A 27,932-nucleotide genomic window follows, 5' to 3' on the forward strand; every position below is an offset into this window, starting at 1 on the left:
AGTGGGAGAAAAGCTGGTACAACATCCCCAAAAAAGCCCCACAGGCTGTGTCTGGTGGTTTCCGGAATATGGGGGTGTTCAGAATCCTGCGTCCCAGCGCTGGGGCTTTAACTGGAAATACAGGACGGCAGGGAAAGTCCCATTTGCCAGCCTGTGAGGACTCCCCTGGTGGTCCAGGTTAAGAATCCACCTGCCAATGTGAGGGACAGAGGTTTGACCCCTGGTCCAGGGAGATTCCACATGCTGCTGGGCAACTAAGCTCGTGCGCCACAACTACTGAGCCCTGGAGCTCTGCAACAGGAGAATCCACCTTGGTGGGAAGCCCGTCACCGCACCTAGAGAGCAGCCCACCCCGCCTCCACAACCGGAGGAAGCCCACGCGCAGCAACGAAGTCCCAGCACAGTCGAAGATAAACACACAAACAAACAATTACAAATTTTTAAAAAAGAGTTTCTTACATGAGTATCCTCAATTTAATCCTAGCACTGGCCCCAGAAGGTAAGTTTATTCATTAGAGTTCACTTTGTTGTAGCTGCTGTAACAAGCAAACCCCCAAATTCAGTGGCTTAGGACAACAGAAGTTTACTTCTTACTCACCTCATATTCCAAGGCAGGTGTTCCTGGTTGGAGGGCAGCTTTCCTTCACGTGATGAGCCAGGTGATTCACTTGTTACAGTTCCAGCAGCTCCTGGGCTTTGGAGGCTGCTGCTTCTAAAGTGCAGGCAGTAATGGAGAGTAAACTCCCCTCCCATCCAGGCTACTCACTTCCTTCCTAAAGGTCCCACCTAGAAGTAACCCCACTCCATTGGATTGGAAGGCTGGGAAATGTAGTCTCTGGCTGGGCAGGTGTCTTCCAGAGGCAACTCTATGCTACAGTCTTTTTTTTTTTTTTTTAACTTTTTACTTTGTTCTGGGTTCAGACAGTAAAGCATCCGCCTGCAATGTGGGTTTGACCCCTGGGTTAAGAATATCCCCTGGAAGAGGGCATGGCAACCCACTCCAGTATTCTTGCCTGGAGAATCCCCATGGACAGAGGAGCCTGGTGGGCTACATTCCATGGGGTCACAAAGAGTTGGGCACGATTGAGCGACTAAGCACAGCACATAGCTGATTAATAAACAATATTGTGATAGTTTCTGGTCAACAATGAAGGGACTCAGCCATATAGCCATTCTCTCTCAAACTCCCCTCCCATCCAGGCTACCACATAACGTTGAGAAGAGTTCCATGTGCTATACAGTAGGTTCTTACAGGTTATCCATTTTAAATATAGCTGTGCATACCTATCAGAGAAGGCGATGGCACCCCACTCCAGTACTCTTGCCTGGAGAATCCCATGGATGGAGGAGCCTGGTGGGCTGCAGTCCCTGGGGTCGCGGAGAGTCGGACATGACTAAGCAACTTTCCTTTCACTTTTCACTTTCATGCATTGGAGAAGGAAATGGCAACCCACTCCAGTGTTCTTGCCTGGAGAATCCTAGGGACGGGGGAGCCTGGTGGGCTGCTGTTTATGGAGTCGCACAGAGTCGGACACATACATCCCAAATTCCCTAACTCTCCCTTCCCTCCAACCTTCCCCCCAACCATAAGTTCATCCTCGAAGTCTTACACTACAGTCTTTGACAGAGTCAGTGAGGCAAGGAAGCTCTCTTTATTAATGTCTGTTTAATCAGCCCATAGCCACACCTGTGTGGGAGACACCATTGTTCGCAGGCTGGCGACAGTATTATTGACAGTATTATGACAGCCGTCTGAGCATGACCGTGTCTCTAGCTGTTGGGATGCACCAGGGCTGCTCAGAGGATTCCTAACGTGTTTGGGGCCATTTGGTTGGAGTTACTGGGAGGTTGTTCTTTACCTTCTCAAGGGCAGATACCTTCCCGTGGCATCCTCACCTGGCAGAGAGCAGAGGAAAGAAGCAAGCTCTCTCATATCTCTTCCTCGGAGGGCACTAATCCTATCCATAAGGGCTTCACCCTCATAACCTGATTACCTCCCCAAAGCCTCACCTCCTAATACCATTACATTGGGGGGTTGGGGTTCTCTTTTTAAACTTTCTGTTAAATTTATATGTGTATACATATTGGCTGTGCGGGGTCTTCGTTGCTGGGCGGGCTCTCCTCTAGCTTCACAGCTTGCGGGGGTGACTCTCTAGTCGCGGTGCTAGGGCTTCCCATTGCAGTGTCTTCTCTGGGTGCTGAGCATGGGCTCTGGGGTGCATGAGCCTTGGAGTTGCAGTGCCCAGGCTACAGAGCACAGGCTCAGTGGCTGTGGTCCACGGGCTTAGTCGCTGCGCAGCGTGTGGGATCTTCCCAGACCAGCGATTGAACCCGTGTCTCCTGCATCAGCAGGCGGATTCCTTACCACTGAGCCACCAGAGGAGCCCGTATTAGGATTTCAATGTATGAATTTTGGGGGAAATACAGCTTTCAGCCCCAAACACCATTCTAAGAGAGAGAGAGCAGAAAGGAGCAAGGATGCCAGGAGTGGCCTCCTAGATGTGAGCATGCATTATGCCTGGGGCAAGAGTGTTGTGCTCACATGGAATGGACCACAGTGGCTAGCCTGCTGCAGCTTTTAATTTCTTGCAGCCCATATCCCTAAGAAGTGCTCAGGTTACAGAAAATCCACAGCTGACGTCTCAAAGGAGCTGATACCTATCCTCCCCTGAGGCCAAAATAATCCACTCTTTTAGGAGAGAGACCAGAGATCTTATCATGGAAAATGCTCAGGGCTTCTGAACGTCTAGAAAATTACTGAACTATATCCTAACTATAAAAATCAATCCCTTAGGATCTCAGTAGGTCTAGGGAATAACCAGTGTAGAAAAGAGAAAGAAGAAATTAATTGGGTGGAGGGGGTGCTAACATTTGCTGGGCACCTTATCTGTGCTGAGTACCCCTTCATGCGTTCATTGAATCCTCCCAGGAACACTGGTAGGCAGATGCTTTTTTTAAAAATGTTTATATTTGTTACTTATTTATTTGACTGTGCTGGGTCTCAGTGGCAGCGGGCAGGATTTGGTTCCCTAAGCAGGAATCAAAGCTGTGCCCCCCTGCATTGCAGGGGGGGATTGGAGTCTTAGTCACTGGACCACCAGGGAAGTCCTGAGGCAGATTCTTTTATCCCCACGTCACAGATGAGGAAACTGAGGCTCAGAAAGATGTGGTCACTTGCCCAAGAAGAAACTGATGTCTGACTCGCCTGGAAGCTCGTGTTCTTTATTAACTCCTGTCCTACCACGTGCTGCCTTAGACAGCAGCCTTTTCTCTCTGTCTATGCCCATTTCTCTCACTGATGTGGGAATGACAAGGCCTGCCTGGCTCATACAGCTTCCAGAAAGATCTTAACTCATCCGGGATGAGAAGTGCTTTGAAAGGCATCAAGGACTCATCTGGGGACTGGAGCCACCTCTCTCATTGTCCTCAAGGTGGGCAATCTTGCAGCTCTGGAAGAAGATCCGAGGCCTCGTTGATGGGTCCCGGGTGCAACTCTAACCTGGAGGGATGGAGGAAAATCACTAGGTCCGCTCAGCTTCCCAAAAGAAAAAGCAGAGGGGAGGCAGAGGGAGGAGGAGCCGCAGGGGGTGCCATGGGGTGTTGCTGTTTTTGGTGACTGCTCAGCTGACGGCCCTCCAAGCTGAGAAACACACATAACAAACTCTAACCTCTTCTGGCTTAAAATAGAGCTGCTGAACCGAAAATGCCAAGTACGGGGCAGAGTCACCTGCCTCGCAGGGCCAGACAGCTCCCTGTGGCCCCAATAATACCCATCCCCCCAGAGGGCCCATTTGACAAAGCACTTCTCAGCTGCCTCTCATAAGATGGTCACAAGGGTGGGGGCAGGCAGCCTCCCAGCAACCCCCGTCCCCAGATTCCGCTTTGAGATGGGGAAAGTGAGGTCCAGAGAGGCCACCGGAGGGTGATAAAGCCCCCAGCCTCTTTCCTGATAAGGCGGCACCATGTATCAGAAGGACTGTGACCTTGGGGGCCAGACAGCTCCGAGTTCAAGTCCTGACTCAGCCGCTGCCCGGCTCTGAGGACTTGGCAAGTGGGGTCTCTTCTCTCCCAACCTCTGCCCCCGGCTTCCTGCCCTGGGAAGTGAGGACCCCCCTTAGCAACATCTGTGAATGTGCCGAGTGCGGACAGTGTTCCCACAGCCTTAGTTTCGCCCCTGCTTCTGGAAAAAGAATTCTTGGCATCTGCAGGCAGACAGTCGTAAAAATGGATGAACAGTGGCTACTAAGCATCTGGAAAGGGACACATGAGTGTCTTTTTTATACTGCTTGACATGGTCCTAGGAGGTGGGCATTACTCCCATTTTTCAGATGGGAAAACCAAGGAACAGAAAAGGGAAAGTCTTCTATCCATAGATACTCAGGTAGGAAGTATCTAAATCCAGACCTTGTTGATCTGAGCTGTGTCCAGAAGCAGGACTCATTAACTGTCCCTAGGATGGACCGGGCCCTTCTCCTAAGAGCAACCATTCCTCTACCCCCACGCTGTCCCCACAAGCTCTTCTCAGGCCCTTCTCAGGCTATAGGTCCTTGGTGCCCCACCCACCCCAGTCTGAGACTGTAGCCAGGTTTCTGATCCTCTGAAGTCTGAGCAGGAATCCGAAAATCAAACTTACTGATGTCATCAGCAAAAATAAGGCTGAGACAGCAGCACAAGCTCCCTCGCTTCTGGGCCACTGAGCTGGCGCCTCCAGCTTCTCAGGAGAAGAGGGGGGGTCCAAGGCCCCTCTCCTAAGCACTGGACCCCAGTTCTGCCCAAGAGCTGAGCCAGGGCAGGAGCTGAGTCTAGCCTTGTGCAGACCTGGGCCTTTGCTCTGTTGTGATGCTTGCAACACAGGCAGCATCGCTACGTGGGTCCGCAGGCCAGGCACTGCTCTCAGGCGGCACGTCTAGCGGCTGGTTTAACCCTTGCAACTGCTGTACTACTGCGCTGTTGCTGCCATAACAAATGATCACACACTTAGGGCCTCGAGGGGGCTTCCCAAGTGGCTCAGTGGTAAAGGATCCGCCTGCCAGTGCAGGAGATGAGTTGGATCCCTGGGTTGGGAAGGTTCCCTGGAGGAGGAAATGGAAACCCACTCCAGTATTCTTGCCTAGGAAATCTCACGGACAGAGGAGCCCGGTGGGCTACACTCCAAGGGGCAGCAAAAGAGTCGGACATGACTGAGCGATTAAATAACAGCAAAGCGGCGTGAACACACAACTGTATTACCTCCCAGTTCTGTGGGGTGGTGGTCTACACAGGTCACACTGGGCTAAAATCAAGACACTGGCAACACTGTGTTCCTCTCTGGAGACTCTAGAAAGGAATTTGTTTCCTCGCCTTTTCTAGATTCTAGAAGCAGCCTGCTGTCCTTGGCATGTGGCTCTCTTTTCCCATCTTCAAATCCAGACACATCAGGCCGAGTCCTTCTCACCTTGGTTCCCTGTCTTCCACCTCCCTCTTCCAGCTCTGAGGACCCTTGATCACACTGGGCTCCCCCAGAGTATCAGGATGATTGCCCATCTCAAGGTGAGCTGATTCGCAACCTTAATTCCACCTGCAACCTCAATTCCCCTTTGCCATATAACCTAACATATTCACAGGGATAGGATGTGGACATCTTTCTGTGGGGCGGGGTGGGGGTGGGGTCCCCAGGTGGCACTAGTGGTAAAGAACCCCAGTGCCAATGCAGGAGACGTAAGATATGTGGGTTCAATCCCTGGGTCGGGAAGATCCCCTGGAGGAGGGCATGGGAACCCACTCCAGTGTTCATGCCTGGAGAATCCCATGGACAGAAGAGCCTGGCGGGGTACAGTCTATAGCCTTGCAAAGAGTCGGATACGACTGAAGAGACAGCATGGCTAGGCATCTTTGGTGGGGAGCATTACTCTGCTGACCACAGCATCTTCTAAGACTGGAGCTTTTCTAATCCCCCAGAAACTAGGGAGACTGAAGCACCCCAAGTTCACACAACTGGTAAGCAAAAGTAGGACATGACCGCGGGCACCGGGGGGGTGCAGAGTCCCTGCCCTGAGCTTCTGCTGCTTGTTTATCCACAGTCCCTGGATATGTGCTCTGTGCCACATCTGGGTGCTGGGGGCAGACTGGTGACCAAGATGGGATCCCTGTCCTCAGGGGGACAAACACAGGGAATTCAGTGGGAGGAATGCAAGATGGCAGGAGCCGGGAAGCCTCCGAGGAGCCCAGAGGAGGGAAACCTGAGGAGTCAGGGAAGACGTAATTAAGGCAGGGGTACAGGACAAGCAGAGTGTCAGCCAGCTGCCTCTGCTACATAAAGTTGTGAGGATTAAATGCCTTAATACATGTAAAGTGCTTCTACCAATGCCGTACTCCTCGCAGGCATTCAGTAATGCCTCGCAGGCTGTTGAGTGTGCTGGGGAGAAGGCTGTTCTAAGCAAAGCAGAGGGTTGCAGAAGGAACTGAAAGTTAAATGTAGTCGGAGAAAAAAAAAAAGCAAAGGGGCAGCAGGGAGAGGGGCTGGAGTGATCACAGGGGACAAGCGATGCATGTCAGACACAGCAGAGGGACTTCCCTGGTGGTCCAGGGGCTAAGACTCTGGGCTCCCCAGTGCAGGGGCCCAGGGTTCGATCCTGGTCAGGGAACTAGATCCCACGTGCCACAACTAAGAGTTTGCATGGCGCAACTAAAGATCCCACGTGCCACAAGGGAGACCCAAGATCCCATGAGAAGACCGAAATCCTGTGTGCTACAGCTAAGACCCATCGAAGCCAAAGAAATAAATGATTTTTTTTTTAAGCTGCAGCAGAGAGCTGGGAGGGTGGGGGTCCAGACAGCTGCAGGAGAGGCTGCCCAGGACTCTGCCCATCCATGCCGGCCCACCTAGGACTCTGACATGAGCGTCATGTTGGTGCCGGTGGGGAGGGGTAGATTCCTCACGGAGTGCTGCCAATGGAAGGCACCCCAAGTGCCCAGCTATTCAGGCCAGCGACCCTGGGATCATCCTTAAGTCCTCCTCTTCACCCTCCACATCTAACCCACCAACATGTCCTTTGCTCTGTGCATCTGGGTAATACTAGCTACAGTTACAGATGGACTCCAGATGTCAGGGGCTTAATGCCATTGAAGTTCAGAATAGGTGTTCCTTTGGGGGATCCTTTGCAGTGTGTCTCCCCAGCTCCTCCCACCCTGTGGCTCTGTCCTCGCCTAAAGACTTGTTTAGTCTTTGTGACCCCATGGACTGCAGCACACCAGGCTTCCCTGTCCTTCACCATCTCCTGGAATTTGCTCAAACTCATGTCCATTGAGTCGGTGATGCCATCCAACCACCTCATTCTCTGTCGCCCGTTTCTCCTCCGGCCTTCATCTTTCTCAGCATCAGGGTTTTTTTCCAATGAGTTGGCTCTTTGCATCAGGGGCCCAAAGTATTGGAGCATCAGCCTCAGCCTCAGTCCTTCCAATGAATATTGAGTTTATTTCCTTTAGGATGGGCTGGTTGGCGTCCGAATCGTCTGTGGTTGGGGAAGAACGGTGGGGGCCTGACATGTGGGGCAGGTTTATGGACCAGGCCTGGATGGGACACAGGTCACCTCTGCCCTCACTCCATCGTCATGTAAGCATGCGGCTGGCCGAGTGTGCCTGGCTCCACCTCCGAAGCATTTCAGACCCACCCACTCGTCTCCATCTCCATTGCACCCTCAGCACACATTTGGAGGACAAGAGTCTCCTAACTAGCCTTCACTCTGGGCCACCATCTCTCTCCCGAAAGATAAGCAGAATGCTCTTAAAAAAAAAAAAAAAAGTCAGTTAGATCACTGGTGTTTGTTTTCCTGCCTACAGCCTTCCCAGGGTTTTCTGTTGCACTGAAGAAGTGAAGTCAAGTCACTCAGTTGTGTCTGCTCTTTGCGACCCCATGGACTGTAGCTCCCCAGGCTCTTCCATCCATGGGATTCTCCAGGCAAGAGTACCGGAGTGGGTTGCCATTTCCTTCTCCAGGGGATCTTCCTGACACAGGGATCGAACCCAGGTCTCCCGCACTGCAGGCAGACTCTTTACCGTTTGAGCCACCAGGGAACTTTTCAGAGGGTCTGTATCCCCAACCCCACCCTGACCCCCCACCACCCCAATTTCTGTGACTCCAGACACACTGGCTTCTCTGCTTGAAAGGCCCACACATGCTGCCAGTCGCTCCCCGGGGATGCTTTCTCCCACCAGCTCAGCTGTAAGTGCCCCTTCAGCTCCCACCCTCCGCCCGCCTTGCAAGACAGGACGTTTTCCTTCTCACGCTTTTTTTTTTTTTTTTTTTTTGGCTGTGCCATGGGCCTGTAGGAATCTTAGTTCCCCGACCAGGGATCCAACCCGCGCCCCTGGCAGTGGAGGCGCGGAGTCTTAACCGCTGGACCGCCAGAGAAGACCCTTACACTTTTCTTAAATTCTCTTTTTGTTTGTTTTTCATCCAACCCTCTATCCTAGGATATCAGCTCTATTCATACCAGGAATGTAATAGATTGTGTGTCCCAGCAGGTGCTTGGTAAATATTTGCTGGATGACAGACGAACGAAGGAATGAATGACTAGCCCCAGGTCACAGGACGAGGAGGGCGGTGCAGACAGGGCGCCTGCAGAGCTGGGCTTTGGGCCCTTTGGTCCCCTGTCGTGACTTGCAGACGCTACAGCCCCGGGGCGCCGCCGGGGAAACCAAGGCAGGGGAGGCGCAGGCAGGCGGCAGCTGCAGGAGCCCTCCGGGCCCTTGTCGCCCCCTCGCCCCGCCCCGCCGAGGCGCCGCCCCGGGGTGCCACACCCCAGCCGCCCGCAGCCCCGACTCCTGCCTCGAGGGCGGCGCGGGGCGACCGTCGGGGCGCATGGACGGGGCGGCGGCGAGCGCGGCGCGGGGCCGGGGAGCGGGGCCTGGGGCTCGGCGATGAGGGAGCAGAGCGCGCGCACCGCCGCGCTCGTCCTGTGCATCGTCTCCTACCTCCTGGTGGGCGCCGCGGTCTTCGACGCGCTCGAGTCCGAGGCGGAGAGCGGCCGCAAGCGGCTGCTGGCCCAGAAGCGGAGCGAGTTGCGCAGGAAGTACGGCTTCTCGGCCGAGGACTACCGCGAGCTGGAGCGCCTGGCGCTGCAAGCCGAGCCGCACCGCGCCGGCCGCCAGTGGAAGTTCGCCGGCTCCTTCTACTTCGCCATCACCGTCATCACCACCATCGGTGAGCGGCCCCCAGAGCCTCTCCTCGGCGCTCGCTCCATCTCCAGGCGCCCGCGGCGTCCCGGGGTTTCAGTCCCACCTCTGCCTCTGCCAGGCGGGGTGACTTTGGAGCAGTCATTTAAGCTCGCCGAGCCTCACTTGCTTCCCTCTGTCGTGTGCGCTCTGTGGTTTCCAAGCAGGCCCGGCTGCGAGGAGCCAGTAGGTCCCCTTTGCCAAGAGGCAGTGGCAGGGGCTGGGAGACTGATAAAGTGGAGTCGGAAGCCCAAGTGGCTGGAGTTGCTTACTTGCCCTATCTTAAGGCTGTAGTGAGACAGTTTTCATTAAGGAGATAATATATGTAGAAAGTTTTAGCACAGGGCCTGACAAGTAGAAAGCACTAAAAAAAAGGTGTGTGTGTGGGGGGGGGGGGGGGAGATTGATTTTTGTGTTATAACAAAAAAGAGAATGGGCGCCTAATCTGTCTTAGTCCCTGCAATATGGCCAGTGCCTAGCCTGTAGTAGACACTCAATAAATATTTGTTAAAGGAATGACTGATTACCACCAGCTTTGGACCTCACCCTCGGGGATTCAGAGCACTTTCTCTGCAGCATCTGGACCGCCAACCGTTGCCATGGCTACCGACTCCTGCGGAGCCCAAGCCTGGGGAAGCAGAAAAGGAGGGGAGCAGGCTCTCGGGGCTCCAGCCACTCCCCCAGGCTGGCTGTGGAGGTCCCAGTGTCTCTTTGGGCCTGGACCACCACCCAGGAAACCAGTGCTGCAGAGAAAGTTCTTCCATAATGCTCTTGCAAGTCAGTGTGAGTTTGTGGCTTTAGCGGTGGAGTTGAAAGCCTGCATTCCGAAATTACATAGGCCAGAGTTCTGGTTTTCATCTCTGTTGCCTTCTGCCTTCTCTGGCAATTGATTGTACCTCTCTGAGCCCTGGTTTCCTCAACTACCAAGTGCATATGTTGCTATCTTACTGAGTGATTGCCAGGTTTAAGTGTGGTCAAGCAGGTAAAATGCATAGTACAAGTCCTGAGGCTAAGTAGGGACTGTTAATTAGCAATAATGACAATTCATTATTTGCCAACTGTGGTCCCAGCTCCTATTCAGCCCTTTTGACCCCTCCTGTCAGCCTGGGCACCCCTGCTTCTCTCTCTTGGCTCAGCCTAAGACCCTCCCTGTCACTGCAGCCAGTGGTGTGGGACCCTGTCCACCTCCTCTGTCCTCCCCCACATTTTGGAGGCCTCCCAGCTGGATGTGGCCTCCTCTTCTGACTGCTCGCCTCTGACCTGCACCTGGGATGGGGAGGGAGTAGGGACCAGGGTGTGGAGAGACTGAGGAAATAGCCGTTTTACCGCTTTTGGCCACCTGAGGGCGCCAGTATGGTTGTGTGGTCCAGGCTGCAGAAGCTAGCCTTGCAGAGCCAGGCGACAGAACCCAGGGGTTGAGCTCCACAGGAACAGAAAAGAGCCACTGAGAAGCTATGGAGGATAGTGGTTAATAGCTCAATTCTGTGACCTCTGGGCAGCTTTCTCCCTCTGAGCCTAGTTTCCTTATCTTTAAGATGGGGATAGTAATCTCATACAGTCATTGAGACGATTAAATAAAATAATCCATGTAGAGTACCTAGCATGCTTAGTTATTATCATTATTCATTTTCCTCTCTGTCGAAACCAGACAAATGGCTGGAAACAGCACTGCCTGGCCTTTTATTCCTAAAGACGCTCCTCTGTCTCACACTCTGTACCTCCTTCAATCTGGCTTGAGTATTATTATTACTGATTATTAAACTTTTATTGAGCTCTTTGTGCAGGACATTGGTGATCAGGGACATGAGAAATGACTAGATTGGACTCTGGCCTCAAGGGCCTCACAGTTTAGTGGCAGCAGAGTCCCTGCCCCGCAAATAGATAGAGGCAGACTGATAGGGCCGTGAAGTAGGGCCATGAACGTGGAGTCATAGATCTTTAAATATAATATATGTATCCAGTGTTGACATTTCAAATGTTATATATGCACACACTTCACACGGTATAAAAGGTATAGGATGAAAAGGAAGTCTCCCTTTCTCCGCATCTGTCAACCTATAAATTCCTTTCTCTGGATCAAATGCAGTTATCTGTTTTTTCAGTATCCTTCCAGGAGATGGTGATGGACAGGGAGGCCTGGCGTGCTGCGATTCATGGGGTCGCAAAGAGTCGGACACGACTGAGCGACTGAACTGAACTGAACTCCAAGTATCTTCTCTGCCTGTATATTCCTTTATAACACACATAGGTAGCTCAGTCGGTAAAGAATCTACCTGCAATGCAGGAGACCCCAGTTTGATTCCTGGATCAGGAAGAGCCGCTGGAGAAGGGATAGGTTGCCCACTCCAGTACTCTTGGGTTTCCCTGGTGGTTCAGCTGGTAAAGAATCTGCCTGCAATGCGGGAGACCTGGGTTCGATCCCTGGGCTGGGAAGATCTCCTGGAGAAGGGAAAGGCTACCCACTCCAGGATTCTGGCCTGGGAAATTCCATGGACTGTATAGAGTCCATGGGGTTGCAAAGAGTCAGACACGACTGAGCTTTCACTTTTATATGTGATAGAGACATTATGTTATACATGCCTTTTTGTTTCTTGCTTTTTTCACTTCGTATATTTTGGTGATTTCTTTACATCAGTCCCTGAAGAACTGTGTCCTCTTTTTCATGGCTGATAAGCAGGGCTCCTCCACTTTGGCACTGCTGACATTTTGGACTGGCTATTCTGGTGGGCTTCCTTGGTAACTCAGTGGTAAAGAATTCACCTGCCAATGCAGGAGTCGCAGGTTTGATCCCTGGATCAGGAAGATCCCCTGGAGAAGGAAGTGGCAACCTACTCCAGTATTCTTGCCTGGAGAATTCCATGGACAGAGGAGCCTGGTGGGCTACAGTCAATGGACCCCAACAGTTGGACATGACAAATTCTGATTGTGGGGACTGTCCTATGCATCAAGGAATGTTGAACAGGACCCTGGCCTTTACCCACCAGATGCCAGCAGCATCCCACCACCTCCCAGGTATGACAACCGAACCTGTCTCCAGACATTGCCAATTGTCCCCTCAGGGGCTAAATCGCCCTCAGTTGGAACCACAACCTTCGTTGGATGGCACCATGCCTGGCTTCACCAGGCTCTTTTTGATGAACATTTAAGCTGTTTCTTATTTTTCCTATCACCAACACTGTGGCAACGACAACTCACATGCACACATCACTTTGCACGTGTGTGTATTTTAGAGGACTACTTTCCTCACTGCGGAACAGCACAGGCCAAAGGTGTATTTATCGTTTGGCAGATGGGGCCAATTTGCTAGAAGAGGCATATTCTATTGGGGAAGGGACACCTGACTTTTCCTGGGTTATGGGGTCCTTTGAGAATACCATGAAAGCTTTCACTTGCCAGGACCTTGGGTCCTGGAAGAGATACACATCCACTAACCCCACAATGATTGTTCTGTGTGCCGAGACTCCAGGAAGCCCACTCATGTTTGCATTCCCCACACAGTTCAGGGGACTCAGTGAGGGACTCCACCAGACTGAATAGGTGTTTCATGAGAGCTGGCTTGGCGCAGGAACTGGGAAAGGCGACGTGGATGTGAGCAGGGGGAAAAGACCACTGAGGGGAGGGGAACCATGAGAAAAGGACAGGGCGGCGAGGAAACAGCATGTGAGGCTGGAGGGGGAGGGGGCTCAGCTCATGGCGTTGCCTGCGAGCGCGGGCTGTACCCTGTGGACACTGGGGAGCCACAACAGTTTTTTTTTTTTTCTATCAAGGGCACAATTTACAGACATTCAAATTCATTCTTTTTCAGTGCACACCTGTGCAGGTTTTGCCAAATGAAAACCTGTCGTGTAACTGCAGTCATGATTTCAAGGCAGAAAGTCTCTACCACTCCCCAAATTCCATCGTGCCTGTTTGTAGTTAGTTAACTCGCTTCTCCCAGCTGCAAGGACTGGCAACCACAGGTCTGTTCACTCATCCTACAGTTTTGCCACAGAAGTTTTGGCAGTTATCCTACAGAATGTCATTTAAATGGAACCCAGCAATATGTAGCTTTTTGAGCTTGGCTCCTTTCACTCAGCATAAAACATTTGAGACCCATCCTCTGTTGCTGAGGAAATAGCAGCTCCTTCCTTCCTGTGGCTGAAAAGAATTAGTCCGTTGTATGGATGTACCACAGGTTGTTTATCCATTCCCCCAGGAGAGGGATATTTTAGGTTGTTTACAACTTGGGCCGATTATGGGTAGCCACACAAGGTTTCTAAAGCCGAGGGAATGACCTAGTTCGAACCAGCATTTCAACATGCTCTGCGGGCTCTGGAGGATGGGGAGAGAGACCCGGCGGGAAGAAGGCCTGTGTGTGAGGAGACGGCCACTCGTCAGCCTTCCCCTTCCTTCCTCCTCCAGGGTACGGCCACGCCGCGCCGGGCACGGACTCGGGCAAGGTCTTCTGCATGTTCTACGCGCTCCTGGGCATCCCCCTGACCCTGGTCACCTTCCAGAGCCTCGGCGAGCGGCTGAACGCGCTGGTGCGGCGCCTCCTGCTGGCGGCCAAGCGCTGCCTGGGCCTGCGGCGGCCGCGCGTGTCCCCCGAGAACATGGTGGTGGCCGGGCTGCTGGTGTGCGCGGGCACCCTGGCCCTCGGGGCCGCCGCCTTCGCGCACTTCGAGGGCTGGACCTTCTTCCACGCCTACTACTACTGCTTCATCACGCTCACCACCATCGGCTTCGGCGACTTTGTGGCGCTGCAGAACGACGAGGCGCTGCAGAGAAAACCGCCCTACGTGGCCTTCAGCTTCCTGTACATCCTCCTGGGGCTCACAGTCATCGGCGCCTTCCTCAACCTCGTGGTCCTGCGCTTCCTGGCGGCCGGCGCGGACGCGCCTGAGCGCGCTGCCCGCCCGCTCCGCCCGGGGGCGCCCGAGAGCCGAGGGCCCGCGCACCGCGCCGGCCTCCTCTCCATCTCCTGCCGCCTCCACCGGCTGGAGCTGTGCGCCCGCGACAATCCCGGTTTCTCGCCCCCCGCCAGCCCCGGGGCTGGGGGCGGCGGCAGACCCGGCAGGCCCCCGGCCCGGCGGAAGTCCATCTGATAGCCCTTCCCACCTGTGCATCTCTGGAAGTGGTCCTGGGATGGGCCCCAGAAATCACGGGACTCGTCCTACAGGACTCGTCCAGGGGGTCGATCCTAGAACCTGAAGGTCTGGATTCGCCTGTCCGCGCACCCTCCCCAGAGCTTGGAGAAGGGCTGAGGGGCCGTGGCCTCAATACCGTCCTCTGCCGCGAGCAGTTTCTCACTCCCTTCTGTGGCGCGAGCCCCGCTCTCCTCTCCAAAAAGACATTAAAAGTCGCATCATAAGCAAAAGCACGACTCTTTAAGTTGCCCCATAGGTGCAAGTGCCCTGTGGCCCCAATTGTTCTAGGAAGGCGTGGCCACACGCATTCTCCACAGGCCCGTTTTTCTGTTGTGTGACGTGGGTTTTCCGCGTTGTGGGGGCGATGCGCGACTTCCCACACTGGAATCCTAACCAGTGAGGCCAGCTGCTCCCACTATGAGAAGCACGGGGATCAGACGGACCGAAGAGAAACATTCACCATCCAGCGGGGACCACTGGGCAAACTGTGCACCATTTAAAGACCACGCATTCTTACTTGGCTGTAGAGTGGAACTGGCCCCAGCCCCGAATCTCATGTTCTTTGTCCTTGGCCAGCCCGTTTCGGATGGGGGAGGGGGTCTTACTGACACTCACCATGTCACTGGGACTACCCGAACCACTCTTCCCGCCCACCCCCAACCCTGGCCGCTGTGCACAGTATGTGGGATCTCAGTTCCCTGACTAGGGATCAAATCTTTACTCTGTAAGTGTGGAGTCAACCACTGGACTGCCAAGGCAGTCCCTGGGCCACAGTCTCTTCTGAGAACTGTGAGGTCTGGTTATTGCCAATCACCCACAATGGGACTTCAGGGAATTCTCATCCCCTCCCTGGGCCTTAGTTTCCACATCTGTAAAATGAGTTCACCCAGTATCCTGTTCCCTCCTGTGCACCTCTGGAAGTGGTGCTGGGATGGGCCCCAGACCCATAAATGGACACTAAGAAAGCTGACACCCCACAGCATTCAGGTCATTAAAATCAACGGCCCTCAGCATCCCAGAGGGAACTGCGTCAACACAAAACAGAGCAAGCTGGGTTAGAAAAGCCAAAAACTTTAATTTTCAACATGAGCTACATGGTCATGAACACAATGCAACGTGACCTGCTCCAACCCAGGGGCCCCAGAAACCCTCCCTCCCCCAAAGCCTGAGGGGCTCCTGCTCCTGGAGAGGGAAGAGGGGGAAAGGTGAGTGGAGAGCGGGCCTGAGGACCAGGGGTCTGCCTTCCTGCCACCCCCTCAGGAGGCAGTGGTGCGGTGAAAGGGCTCAGAGATGATGTCCGAGGCCCTGGGTTCGTCTCCACTTTGCCCTCACAGAAACTATGAGTCAAACGGGCATGGTCAGCACCTCCTGGGCGGGGTTTGTGAGTCAGATGAGCTCATGGACATGAAAGCTTTCCGTCCACTCAGAGGTGCTGCTATAAGACTTGGAGCCTCCTGGAGCCTAGACGAGTTACTGCAGGACAGTGGGTGATGGAGTCGGGGTACCCCGTCCCCTGGGTCTGGCACAGGGCTGCTGCTCAATAAATAAATGCAGGTGGCCTTGCCTCATGCAACAGCTGTGCTCCAAGGGCAGCGGGGCTCAGTGGTGCCTCTCAACGCTGCGATGTGCCCATGAGCTCCAGATGTAAGGAGCTGGACGGTGGATCAGCTAGTCAAGTGCATGACCTCAACTGTGCTTTGCCCCAGTTTGAAGAAAAGAGCTCTGAACCGCTGGAGAACTGAGTTCTCCCCTGGGCTCAGCCACCAACTCCCAGTGGGACCTTAGTGAGCACCTTCCCTCCCCGGGCCTCAGCTTCTTCTGTAAAATGGGGCTGATAACTCATCCAGGCCTCCACCGACTGCTGGGAGCTCTTGTGAGGGTACACCGAAAAGCACTCCGAGAAGTTCCCATGTTATTCCATCTGAAGGTTTGGGGGGGAATGCCTTAAGGTGAGGTGTACCACCGCCCCCCTCACCCCCACACAGCCCCAGGAAGTGGTGTCTGGCCTCCCTCAGGGTGGTCCCTTGGGGGGAGTCCCCAGTTAGCATCAAGACTAGGACCACAGCCTGCACAGCCTCCTGTCAATCAGGGCAGACCCCCCCATCCCCCACCCAGGAGAGCAAGGTCTCTATGGCAACCCTTCCCCCCAACCCAAGGCCCAGAAAAGTCACTGGCCCATTGAGATGCAAGCAAGCAGGCGGGGTGGTCCAGGGTCTAAAGGTCACAGATCGTTATTATGGCATGTGCCCTGGAGCAACGTTATGCTGTCCCACGGAGGAGGATGGACAGAGCTGCTTCTGTTCTGGCCTCATTGCTGAGGGGTCTTGTCTTGGGCAAGCCACTTACTGATTCTGAGCTTTGGTTTCCTGCCCTCTCAGATGGGACTATAATCGGCGCGGCCCATCTTTTTCAAGGCCCGTGGGAGAAGGCCACGGAGAGAAGGGCAGAGGAAATATTGCAGGGTAGGGGGGGAGATGGTGGCCCCACTTGGTCCTGCTCTGGCTCCAGCTCAGCCTCTGGGGGTTGAGGAGGCCCAGATTGCCAGTGTCGTGAACTCACAGGTGACCCCAGGGGCCTGTGATCTCTTTGTTAAGATGGAAATCATTTCAAAGCTCCTTTCCCTTTAGTGTGACAGGCAGATTCTGGAGAAGGAAAGTGGAAATGACTCCCTCCCACCGTACCCCGGCATTTGACCTTTGGCCCAGAGACTGAAAAAGGAATCGTCCCCTATAGACCCCCAGGCTCCTCACACCCCTAATTCCCCCAGTGCCACCCTCTCAGCTTCTCTCCAAATAGGGGAGTTTGAGCTGACAAAAGACCAGACAGGAGCGGGCTGGAAGGTTCCCCAAAGCTAATGATGAGAACAGCCACTCCCTCCCCAAGCCCCCATTCCTGGGTGAGGACAGATGGGGGGTCCCATGCCCAATGGTCGGAGCCCCTTGGAAGGCGGCCATGTGCTCACAACGATGATACAAAGAAAGAGGGCTCCAGCCCCCGTGCCACCCCACCCCTCCGGGAGGTGAGCTGAGAAACCACAGAACAAACACAAAGTCATTGAGGGGGGCCCTCGGTGACCACCCTCAGGATGTTATTGCTTTGGAGCGCCTTCTCTCTTTATAAAGGCTGTGCAGACCCACCCCCGAACAGGGCGGGCTCAGGTTGGGGAGCAAGGCTGTGCCCCCCTGTCCTCAGGTTGGGACAGCCAGGCCCCACCCCGGCTTTGAAATGCTACCCCTGAACTACCAGAGCAATGACAGCTGGAGAGAGAAGGTGCTCTCCTGGCTCAAAATATTCCGAATGGTGAGTAATAAACAAACGGCAGAGAAATCACACTGGTTAAAAAAAAAAAAGCACAGGGGAGGGGCTGATTCTGAGCCCCGCTGCCTCCTCCCCAGCCTTGGGATTCCAGCCGCCAGGATTCCAGGAAGGTCAGAAGGCCTCCTGGACCAAGGAGGGGGCGCCTCCATCTCCCCATTCCTATGCAGGGGGGCGCTATAACTCAACCAGAACCTCGAAGGATGCCCAGGGCTGGGAATAGGCCAGGGGTGGGGGGAGTTCCAGGTGGGAGGACTCACCTGGTCCACAGCCTAAAAGGGTGGTGGTTGGGAGTGGGGATAAGGTGGGACAGAACACAGCCGGGCAATCCTCAGTGGAAACCACCTCCTTTGATGGAGCCCCGGCCCCGCCAAGGCCCACATCATCAGGAGCGCTTCCTAAATAAAATCAGTCCCAAGGGTAATAAATCAGAACATCTGAGTGTCATGGGCGGCTCTGGCTACAACCCTACATGAGGAGGGGGAGGAAAAGGAGGAGGAGGAGGAGAAGGAGGGGCCAGCCTCCCCTGAACCAGGTCCAGGCTTGGACCCAGGCCAGGCCAGCAGGGAGAAGGCTGCCTCCTGGAATTTTCTCCATCTCCTCTGTAAGGACTCTATGTGAAGCTAAGACCAGGCCCAGGGCCAGGCACTCTAAGCCTACTCGGCTAACCAAGACTACGTCCTACACAGCAGGACTGGGTAATGATGGAGGGGAGCAGTGTGTGCGTGGGTAGTGGGTGGCTGGGTGCCTCCCAGGGGAGGTGGCAGAAATGTGCTTCTACAGAAAGGGGCCAGCCTGTGTCCTCCCCGCATGCAAAAGGGCTTCCAAAGGCTCCAGGGAGGACCGGGCCAGGTGGGGCCGGGAAGGCAGCCCCCAGGTCTGCTCAAGAAGGAATCTTCCCCTTCTCACACTCCTGTCTCGCCTCACTCTCTCTCTCCTTGAGCCAAGGTCACTGAGGCCGGAGCAGTGGGTTCTGCCCTTAGTACAGGATGGTTTGTTTAAAAAGACTAAAACTGGGGAGCTCGGGTGCCTCCCCAGGCCCTTAGCCTGGAGGCAGAGGGCCAGACAAGATGACCTTTGACCTCATCCAACAAGGAGGGATTCTCCTACCTGGGAACCCCTCACCTTGGCACCCAATCCCAGCTTTCTTCACACTCCCTCTCTAAACCGGCATCCCCCAAATTCAGAGACTGGTGAGCTCTCTGGGGCTGGGGTTCTCGAAAATTAGGGTCCTGCAGCTCCTCGGTGGAAACATAGCCAACAGAGTTCTTTCCAGCCCGCCCACAGTGTGCAAACTAGCTTCCTACAACCCCACAGAGCCAGGTGCCCTGGGGGTCCCTGCCAGGCCTGGGCACCCCTTTCCTTTCCCCTGGTCCCTGCTGGACCCCATGTCCTAGAGCCGCCAAAAGAGAAACAGGCAGGGGACAGACAGATGTACTCGAACAGGAGGCAGCAGAGCTCCTTCCATGGGCAGGCGGAGGGAGGCCTGAGCTCCTCTTCAAGCCGGGGGTGCGGGGCCCCCGGAGCTGGCGCCGGATCCTTGCAAAGCTGCCCCGTAGGCTCGGGGGGCAGGAGTAGCTGCCTGAACCCGGTGCCGCAGGAAAGACACTTGCTGGTAATTGGCACCATGGAGATGGCCGCTGGGTTCTGGACGTGACTCCGGGCAGCGAGCTTCCAAGGAGGCAAAAAGGGGGTGCGGTCGGACAGAGTCGGGGGCAGGAGGATGGTGTGCTCTGCCGCCTCGATCTTTCCTTTCTCCGGACTGCAGACACATCCACCAGGTCAAGAACCGGCCAAGTCAAAAGTGCAGCCAATCCCATCGGGAGAGGGAAGGTCTCGGGGAATAGGAGGCAAAAAAGGGGTGAGGAGGGGCCCTGGGGGGTCAAGTCTCCCCATTCAGCTTCCCCACTGGGTGGGGGAGAACCCCGGCCTCCTCTGTTCAATATACCCCGGGGCCTGGGGTCCCAGGTTGGGTCTCCGGACCATCTCGGGAAGCCCCTCCCCCTCCCCGGCACTAAGATCGCTCGCCGCAGGGCCCCACGGTGCTCTCGAGGGACAGCTGGGACGCCTGCCGGAGCAGGGGGCCCGTGGCTGGGTCCACCATGGAGGAGGTGGGGAAGAGCTTGTACCAGCCCACGGCCAGGGTGGTCAAGTCCAGCTCCTCCAGCAGCACGCGGGCCACGCCCATGAACTGCTTCCGCTCCATCCGCCCGTAGTTCCCCCACACGATCACCTGCGGGGCAAGAGACACAGTGGTTCAGATCCGGCCAACGCCACTCACAGGCCCAGAAACAGAACCTGGGGTCACCGTGTGCCTCATTCATCTCCGGGTCCTGGAAGTCCACCTCCTTAAAGTGGCTCAAGTCCTACCAGATGCTCTTGGATGATGGCTTCTTCCCTCCAGTCTTGCTCTTTCTTTCCACCTGCCCCATCTCTGAGCCCTACTCTTGAGGGCTGACCCTACATTGTGAGTGTCCTACCTACCTCCTCATCCACCTGCCCTCTGCTTCCAGATCCTCAGAAATAAAGGTTTTAAAAGGGATTAGTAGTTGGGACTTCCCTAGTGATCCAGTGGCTAAGACTCCACTCTCCCAATGCAGGGGGCCTGAACTGGATCCCTGGTTGGGGAACTGGATCCCACATGCCCCAACTAAGACCTGGCACAGACAAATAAAAATAATAAATGAATTTAAAATTTTTTTAAATAAAAAAATAAAAGTGGTTAGAAAAGCCACATGTAAATCAATGCAATCAGAACACTCTCTCACAGCATATACAAAAGTAAACTCAAAATGGTTTAAACACCTAAAACATGGCATCATCAAACTCCCAGAAAAGAACTTAGTCAAAACATTCTCTGACATAAACAGTAGCAATATTTTCATAGATCGCTTGCCCAAGGCAAAATAAATAAAAGCAAAAATAAACAAATGGGACCTAATCAAACGTACAAAAAACTTTTGCACAGCAAAGGAAACCATCAAAAAGCAAAAAGACAAATGACAGAAACGGGACAAAATAAGACTGACAAAGGGTTAATATCCAAAATGGATAAACAACTCATACAACTCAATATTGGGGAAAAAAATTTAAAAATGGGCAGATGACCTAAACAGATTTTTTTCCAAAGAAGACAAACAGATGGCCAATAGGCACGTGAAGAGATGCTCAACATCACTGTTAGAAAAATGCAAATCAAAAACCACAATGAGGTATCACCTCACACCAGACAATATGGCCATCATCAAAACATCTACACACAATAAATGCTGGAGAGGGCAGTGGAAAAAGGGAAACCTCCTACCCTGTTCATGAGAATGTAAATTGGTGCAGCCCACTATGGAGGGTCCTTAAAAAACTTAAAACAGAGCTACTATATGATCCAGCAATCCCACTCCTGGGTATATATCTGGAAAATGACGAAAATTCTCATTTGAAAAGATACATGCACCCCAATGTTCATAGCAGCACTATTTACAATAGTCAAGACATGGAAACCATCCAAGTGCCCATCAACAGACAATTGGCTTAAGATATGGTATGTATACACACATACACACACACACACAATGGACTATTACTCAGCTTTAAAAACAATGAAATATTGCCATTTGCAGCAAGGTGAATAGACCTAGAATATATTATACTTGGTGAAGAAGTCAGAGAAAGACGAATACTATATGATATCACTTAAATGTGGAATCTAGAAAAATAATACAAGTCAATGTATAGACAAAACTGAAATAGACTCACAGACACAGAAAACAAAGTTATGGCTACAAAAGGGGAAGGGAAGGGAAGATGGGAGGGACAGATTAGGAGTACGGGTTAACAAAGTACCATATCTAAAATAGAAAAGCAACAAGGATTTACTGTATAGCACAGGGGACTATGGGCTTCCCTGGTGGTTCGATGGTAAAGAATCTGCCTGCAGTGAAGGAGACCTGGGTTCAGTCCCTGGTTTGGGAAGATCCCCTGGAGGAGGGCACGGCAACCCACTCCAGTATGCTTGCCTGGAGAATCCACATGGACAGAGAAGCCTGGCGGGCTACAGTTCATGGGTGTCGCAAAGAGCCGGAGACAACTGGGCAACTAAGCGCACACACACACACAGAGGGGACTATACTCAGTATCTTATGATAACCTATAGTAGAAGAAAATCTGAAAAAACTAACTGAATCACTTTGGTGCACATTTGAAATTAACACAATACTGTAAATCAATTATACTTCAGTTTTTAAAGGCGGCCGCATGTAGAACACACATACTAGCCTGTTTCCTTTTTTTCAACAGAACTTCCCCATTTCTCGGTCAAACTCTCTTTCTTAGAGCGGCCAGACAGGTGGTCTCTGTGGCTACAGGACCCTCATTTGCTCTCCTCAGGTTGTAACTCTGCCCCTCTCTAAATGTGGGCTGGCTTATCACTCACAAGACCTATTGTCTTGATGCACACACTTTGGGGTCAGACATATGTAGGGTCAAGTTCCAGTCTTGTCTAGGTCGTTTCAGCAAAGTCACTTAGCCTCACCGAGACTCAGGGTTCTTGTTTGTAAATGGAATCATCCACACTCAGCTTACCTGGCAGGTGAGGCTCACAAGAGATAATAAATATGGAAGCTCACTGTAAGCTGTAAGCCGTTCCTCAAGCATGCAGAGAGATATACAAACAATGTGGGCCACGGCTATTGGTTACTGCACGTCAGGAACTGTCTAAGGCCAAATCAACCCTAGATTCAATCTTCCCAGTAACGCTATAAAAAAGGATTCTGATTTCACAGCTGTTTAAACTGGGGCTCAGGGAGGTTAAATCATTTGCCCAAGGTCACTCAATTAATAAATCGTCAATGCCCCCTAGGTAACTGATCAGACACCATGTGTAAAGCAGAAAGCTAGTGGGAACCTGCTGTATAGCACAGAGAGCCCAGCTTGGTGCTCGGTGGTCGCCTAGAGGGGTGGGGAGTGGAAGGGAGGTTCAGGAGGGAGGGGCTATCTGTATATATATGGCGGATTCATTCCTTGTACAGCAGAAACTAACACAACATTGTACGGCAACTATATTCTCAATTGAAAAAAAAGCAGCAGCCCATGTCTGTGGATTTGTTATCATTGGCATTATGGGCTTACCTGCATGCCCCTCAATTTCATATTGAAGCCCTGACCCCAGAACATGACTGTATTTGGAGACTGGTCCTTTAAGGTGATTACATTAAAATGGGCCATTAGTGTGGGTTGCGATTTTAACTGGTGGTGTCATAAGAGCAGAAGATTAGGACACACAGTCAGACACCAGGAATGCCTGCGTGTAGAAAAAGAACCGTATGAGTTCACAGCAAGAAGGTGGCCATCTGCAAGCCAAGGAGAGAGGCCTCGGAAGAAACACAACTTGTGACACTTTGATCTTGGACTTCTACCCTCCAGAACTGTAAGAAATAAATTTCTGTCGTCTAAGACCCCAGGTCTACGGTGTTTTGTTATGGCAGCTTTAGCAGACGAACACAGCTGGCATCGCTCAATCGTGGTGGGTCTGTCTTGCCCTGACATCAGTCAGAAGGCTCAGCAGCAAGGACCCCCATGCCAGATTTCTTTTTTTTTTTTCTATCTTTCTGCATCCCAGACAGGGATGTGCTCTGGAGCTTCTTCAAAGATGCTCAGGCCAGAAAACACAGACCTTAGTCCAGTGGGCCAGGTGTGGCCCCCAGATGGCCTTCTGGTTGTTTTAAATTGTCTTTGAATGTCTCTAGACCAGAAAGATTTTTCCCAACTTTGTTCTGACTGATATACACAGCAAGACAGACATTTAAATCACCCAGTGAACACATGAGATTCACAACTGAAGCAAGTGGCTCCACCAAATAAGACTTGCCTTACTAAGGATGAGAAATGTTTTCTTTCCTAGTCCTATTTTCGATTTCTTTCCTACTTCCTATTCCATTCCCTTAAAAAAAAAAAAAAACACTAAACTGAGTTCATAAATTGCTGATGGGTCACAACCTACAAATTGAAAGACTGTGCCCTAGACAGGACCTGGGCTTTCCAGTTTGGCAAAAGCCCGCTGTCTTGGAGATTTGGAACACCTTGGGCCTACCCTTGTGTGCTTTGCCTGTTCAGGTTAGGAGCAAGAAACTGAGGTATAAACTAGAGATGCCCAAACAGCGGCTCTGAGGAACCTCGCTGGTGGTCAAGTGGCTAAGACTCCACGCTCTCAATGCAGGGCGTCCGAGTGTGATTCCTGGTAAACTAGGGAACTAGACCCCACAGGCTGCAACAAAGAGTCCACGTGCTGCACTAGGACCTGGAGTGGCCAAAAAAAAAAATAAGTATTTTTAAAAACAAAGACAAACAAAAGCAAATGGCAGCTCAAAGACAGTAGGCATGTGGCTCCTAAGGCATCCAGCCCGGCCCCCATGATGGGCAGCTAACACTAGTTTCAGCAAACATCTTTTGTTGTTTTTTGTTTAGTTGCTAAGTCCTTTCTGACCCCATGGACTGTAACCTGTCAAGTTCCTCTGTCCATGAGATTTCCCAGGCAGGAGTACTGGAGTGTGTTGACATTTCCTTCTTCAAACCCATGTCTCCTGCATTGGCAGGTGGATTCTTTTTCTGCTGAACTACCAAGGAAACCCTAGGTGACCACTAGGATCTTTCTAAAAGTCAGGGGGCCAAAGGCCTCTGGATCCTCAAAAACCTTTCAGTCTATTAGCATTGCGCTCCATGCCAAGCCCCTGGTCTCTAGAGGTTGGTGACGATGGTAATCATGATGAAAACAATGGTGGCCACTTGTAGAGCCCTTACTACAGGCCGAACTTGCAAATACCTTTCTTACACAAAGGACACATTCCACTGTCATGGAACTCTATCAGTGGCTACTATTAATATCCCCATTTTACAGATAAAGAAGCTGAGGCTCAGAAAGGAACTTATTCCAAGTCACACCGCAAATGGTGGCGCTCAGATCTACCAGAGTGCTCTGCTTTCTCCAGGTGAGACTCTGCCCGGCCCCTTGGCCCCTCACCTGCAGGACTTTGCCCTGGGGACTCTCAGGAAACAGCAGCACCTGGTTATATAGTGGGTCCAGCGACTTGCGAGCGACTTTGGTCTTCTTCTTGGCAATGCAGATGCCGTTCTCCAGCAGGTAGGCCTTGATGTAGGCCGCTGAGGACAGAGGTCAGCAGGGTGAGCTGTAGCCTGGGCCTCCAATGGCGGGCAGAGGGTGCAGCAGAGGGACCCACTGCTGGGGACCAGGATGCCCCCAGGGAGTCCGGGGATGAGGGAACAGTGGTGGGGTGCAGCCAGGGTTGGCTGGAGTCTACTCTACCCTCTCCAGTGGTCCTGCCTGCCTGCCCTTTTGCTCACCCTTTCCTTGCTCACCCTTTCCCTCTCTCAGTCCCTGGCCTGCCCACCCTTCCCGGGCTTACACACTCATGGCTGACCCACTCACTCTGATGTTTGCTGAACACTCAAGGCATTCCATGCACCCTACCAGGTGCTAGGGTAGAATCACAAATGGTAGAACGACAAAAAAAAACCAAAGATGGTCTCTGAACCCCTAGGAGCTCAGTGCAGTCAAGAAGGTGGACAAGGTCAATGGACAATTTCAACTGGGTCTCCAGAATAAATTCTAAACCGCCAGTGACACAGGAGTCACTAGCTTTGGGGGGAGGGAGACCCCCAGTTGGACACCATCGTCTCTCTTCTAGACCCAGCTACCCCTCAGGACATCCTCCCAGACCTCCACCCCCACCTTGCAGACGGGAGGGCAGCCCCCCCACCTGGCAGTGTCTTGGAGCCTGGCTTGGCCGTCAGACCCCGAGCCTGGATGATGTCCACTTCCAGCTGACCGTTCCGCTCCTGCAAGCCGATCTCCACGTCCCCTGCAACAGGCCCCGAGAGCTGAGACCAGGAAGTGGCTTGGAAGCTCCATCAAGGACTCGGCTCCCCATCTCTGTTGAGAATGCAATTCCCTTCCCCTGCTTCCAGCCACAAACAAACCAGAACCAACCCCCACGCCGAGTGCCCAGGCTCTGCAGAGCGCCTGGCAAGTGTGACCTGGGCTCCAGGCTGAGTGCTCAGTGGATGTAACCCTGGCAGAGGAGAGACAAGGGGTTTCTGGTGGGGACCCCCACCCCCTTTGGAACAGGTCTTGGGACACTTACCCATCGGTGTGGTCGCCAGGGTCTGGCGGCCCACAAACTGTGCCGGCCCCATGCTGCCCAGGAAGTCACTGAACTGGGCATCCGATGCCAGACAAACTCCCCCATAGTTAAGGCTGCAAGAAAGAATGAGACAAAAACAGACGTTCCCAGGGGCCAACTGAGGACTCGGATGACTCAGGCAGTCAGCTCTAGAACCTCCCTAATTCCACGGCGATTCTGTCCACATCCATCTCCCAGTCTCAGGCAGGCCAGTGTCCTCTCTCTGCTTCTTTCTTTCTCCTTTAATGGCCCTAAAGTCTCTGCTCTGACTCCAAAATTCTAGGGCTTAGTTTCTGTGTCCTGTCTGACCCCTCCTTGCCAAGTCTCAGGTTCTTCTCCCATGAAATGGGTATGATGCCACTTGCCTCTCTAGGTAGGACTCTCAGGAGGTGATGCTTGTTCATGCCTGGCTCTATGGGTTACGGCTGCGACACTCAACAGTGTGGTCCAGGGACTGGCAGCACTGCCTGGGAGCTAACATGTATACTATCATGTAAGAATTGAATCGCCAGTCTATGTCTGACGCAGGATGCAGCATGCTTGGGGCTGGTGCATGGGGATGACCCAGAGAGATGTTTTGGGGTGGGTGGTGGGAGGGGGGGTTCATGTTTGGGAACCCATGTAAGAATTAAAGATATTAAAATTTTTTAAAAAATAAATAAATAAATAAAATTTAAAAAAAAAAAAAAGAAAGAAAGGGAAAGGTGATCCACTCCACTCCCCAGCTGGTGAATCAGAAACTGCCTTTTAACAGGAGCCCCAGAGGACTTGTTTGCACTAGACAGTTAGAAATATACAGAGCCAGTTGCTCAGCCTCAGAGGTTCACGCTTGTCCTTGCCATGGGGCTCCCAAATATCTGCTCCCCTTCCTTTGGGAACCAGACTTTAAATCTCCTTTGGGGAGGCCCCTCCTCAGGGCATTGATTCCCGTGGAGCAGAGCAGACCCAGCTTCAGAAGCTTACCTGGGCTCAGCCTGGCCAATCAGGCCATTCCTTCCTTGGCCAGTGACTGGTTGAGAGTTGGGCGTCTCGCCCAAGCCCACAAGAATCTGCCCAGGAAGCTTTCTTTGAACTGGAGGAAGTGAGAGACTCTCTTTTCTCACGAGATCCGAACCTGAGACAGAAGCCTGGAGCCTCTGGCCACTCCCTTGCTGCCATCGGCAGCCCATGAAGGAGGCCATCACACAGGCAGCACTGCATAAGCTCCTGGATCAAACACTACCTGAAGCAAGAGATACTTCTTTTTCTTTCTGGTTATGTAAGTCAACAACAACTATTATTATATTATTTTGCTAAAGCCAATTTTAGTTTTTTCTTTCCCATCTCTGAAATGGGAACAATAACACTCCCATCTCCTAGACCTGTTAAGTACTTGACGAGTTATTGTTGTCATTTAGTCATTCAGTCACATCCGACTCTGCGACCCCATGGACTGCAGCACGCCAGGCTTCCCTGTCCTTCACCATCTCCTGCAGCTTGCTCAAACTCATGTCCATTGAGTCAGTGATGCCATCCACCCATCTCATCCTGTCGTACTCTTCTCCTCCCGCCTTCAATCTTTCCCAGCATCAGGGTCTTTTCCAATGGGGCAGCCCTCTGCATCAGGTGGGCAAAGTACTGGAGCTTCAGCTTCAGCATCAGTCCTTCTAGTGAATATTCAGGGTTGAGTTCCTTTAGGATTGACTGGTTTGATCTCCCTGCTGTCAAAGGGACTCTCAAGAGTCTTCTCCAACACCACAGCTCGAAAGCATCAATTTGGCACTCAGCCTTACGGTCCAACTCTCACATCCATACATGACTACTGGAAAAACTTAATGAGATCAGGCACTAAACATCAAGCTTGATGTGCCTATTATCTTCAGAAGTAAAGCACTTGTAACCCATTTTCTCTTAGGATCCTCGCCACAGCCAAAGGAGGCTGAGGGTTTTTTCATTTTTCGTTTTTTTTTTTTTTTAACTTTTATCAGCATTATTCATGTGAAGAGGCAGACTCGGCCCAATCTGAAGCCAGAATTCACAGGGCAATGTCAGCACATGGATACAACACCTTTAAGGCCAACCCCAGGTGACCTTCCACTTGGGCATGTTCCAAGAACAACAGTTAACT

General features: G+C 52.6%; 2 protein-coding genes across 6 annotated transcripts in view; one reads left to right on the plus strand and one right to left on the minus strand.

Annotated features, from left to right (window-relative positions):
* Positions 1–8,782: 8,782 nt before the first annotated feature.
* On the plus strand, positions 8,783–14,548 carry KCNK15 (potassium two pore domain channel subfamily K member 15). Of its 3 annotated transcripts, none has more exons than XM_069546318.1 (3): positions 8,816–9,181; positions 11,965–12,204; positions 13,594–14,548. In XM_069546318.1, exons 1-3 carry the CDS (start codon positions 8,899–8,901, stop codon positions 14,274–14,276), a joined length of 1,206 nt encoding a protein of 401 aa, XP_069402419.1. In that variant the 5' UTR covers positions 8,816–8,898; the 3' UTR covers positions 14,277–14,548. The 3 variants fall into 3 exon arrangements, with proteins under 3 accessions (XP_069402420.1, XP_069402419.1, XP_069402421.1); XM_069546320.1 differs by having other exon boundaries at positions 8,821–9,181; positions 11,295–12,204; XM_069546319.1 differs by lacking the exon at positions 11,965–12,204 and having other exon boundaries at positions 8,783–9,181.
* An 825-nt stretch (positions 14,549–15,373) lies between these two features.
* Positions 15,374–27,932, minus strand: part of RIMS4 (regulating synaptic membrane exocytosis 4) — a 71,724-nt gene continuing 59,165 nt past the window's right edge. For 2 of the 3 annotated variants that reach the window (XM_069548630.1, XM_069548628.1), the window contains 4 exons: positions 25,787–25,899; positions 25,403–25,504; positions 24,646–24,785; positions 15,380–19,866 (listed from right to left, as the gene is read on the minus strand). In XM_069548630.1, the coding sequence (XP_069404731.1) occupies positions 19,648–19,866; positions 24,646–24,785; positions 25,403–25,504; positions 25,787–25,899 (574 nt within the window). In that variant the 3' untranslated portion in view covers positions 15,380–19,647. Of the gene's footprint in view, positions 19,867–24,645; positions 24,786–25,402; positions 25,505–25,786; positions 25,900–27,932 lie in introns of all 3 variants that reach the window. The other variant, XM_069548627.1, reaches the window with a different exon arrangement.

The sequence above is a fragment of the Ovis canadensis genome, chromosome 13, assembly GCF_042477335.2.
Source record: "Ovis canadensis isolate MfBH-ARS-UI-01 breed Bighorn chromosome 13, ARS-UI_OviCan_v2, whole genome shotgun sequence".
NCBI classification, from domain to species: domain Eukaryota; kingdom Metazoa; phylum Chordata; class Mammalia; order Artiodactyla; family Bovidae; genus Ovis; species Ovis canadensis.

Coding starts and splice junctions, on each gene's coding strand:
- KCNK15 (XM_069546318.1), top strand. CDS start 8,899: ATGAGGGAGCAGAGCGCGCGCACCGCCGCGCTCGTCCTGTGCATCGTC. Junction 9,182..11,964: donor CACCGTCATCACCACCATCG/GTGAGCGGCCCC, acceptor CTGCCAATGCAG/GAGTCGCAGGTTTGATCCCT. Junction 12,205..13,593: donor AGCATCCCACCACCTCCCAG/GTATGACAACCG, acceptor TTCCTCCTCCAG/GGTACGGCCACGCCGCGCCG.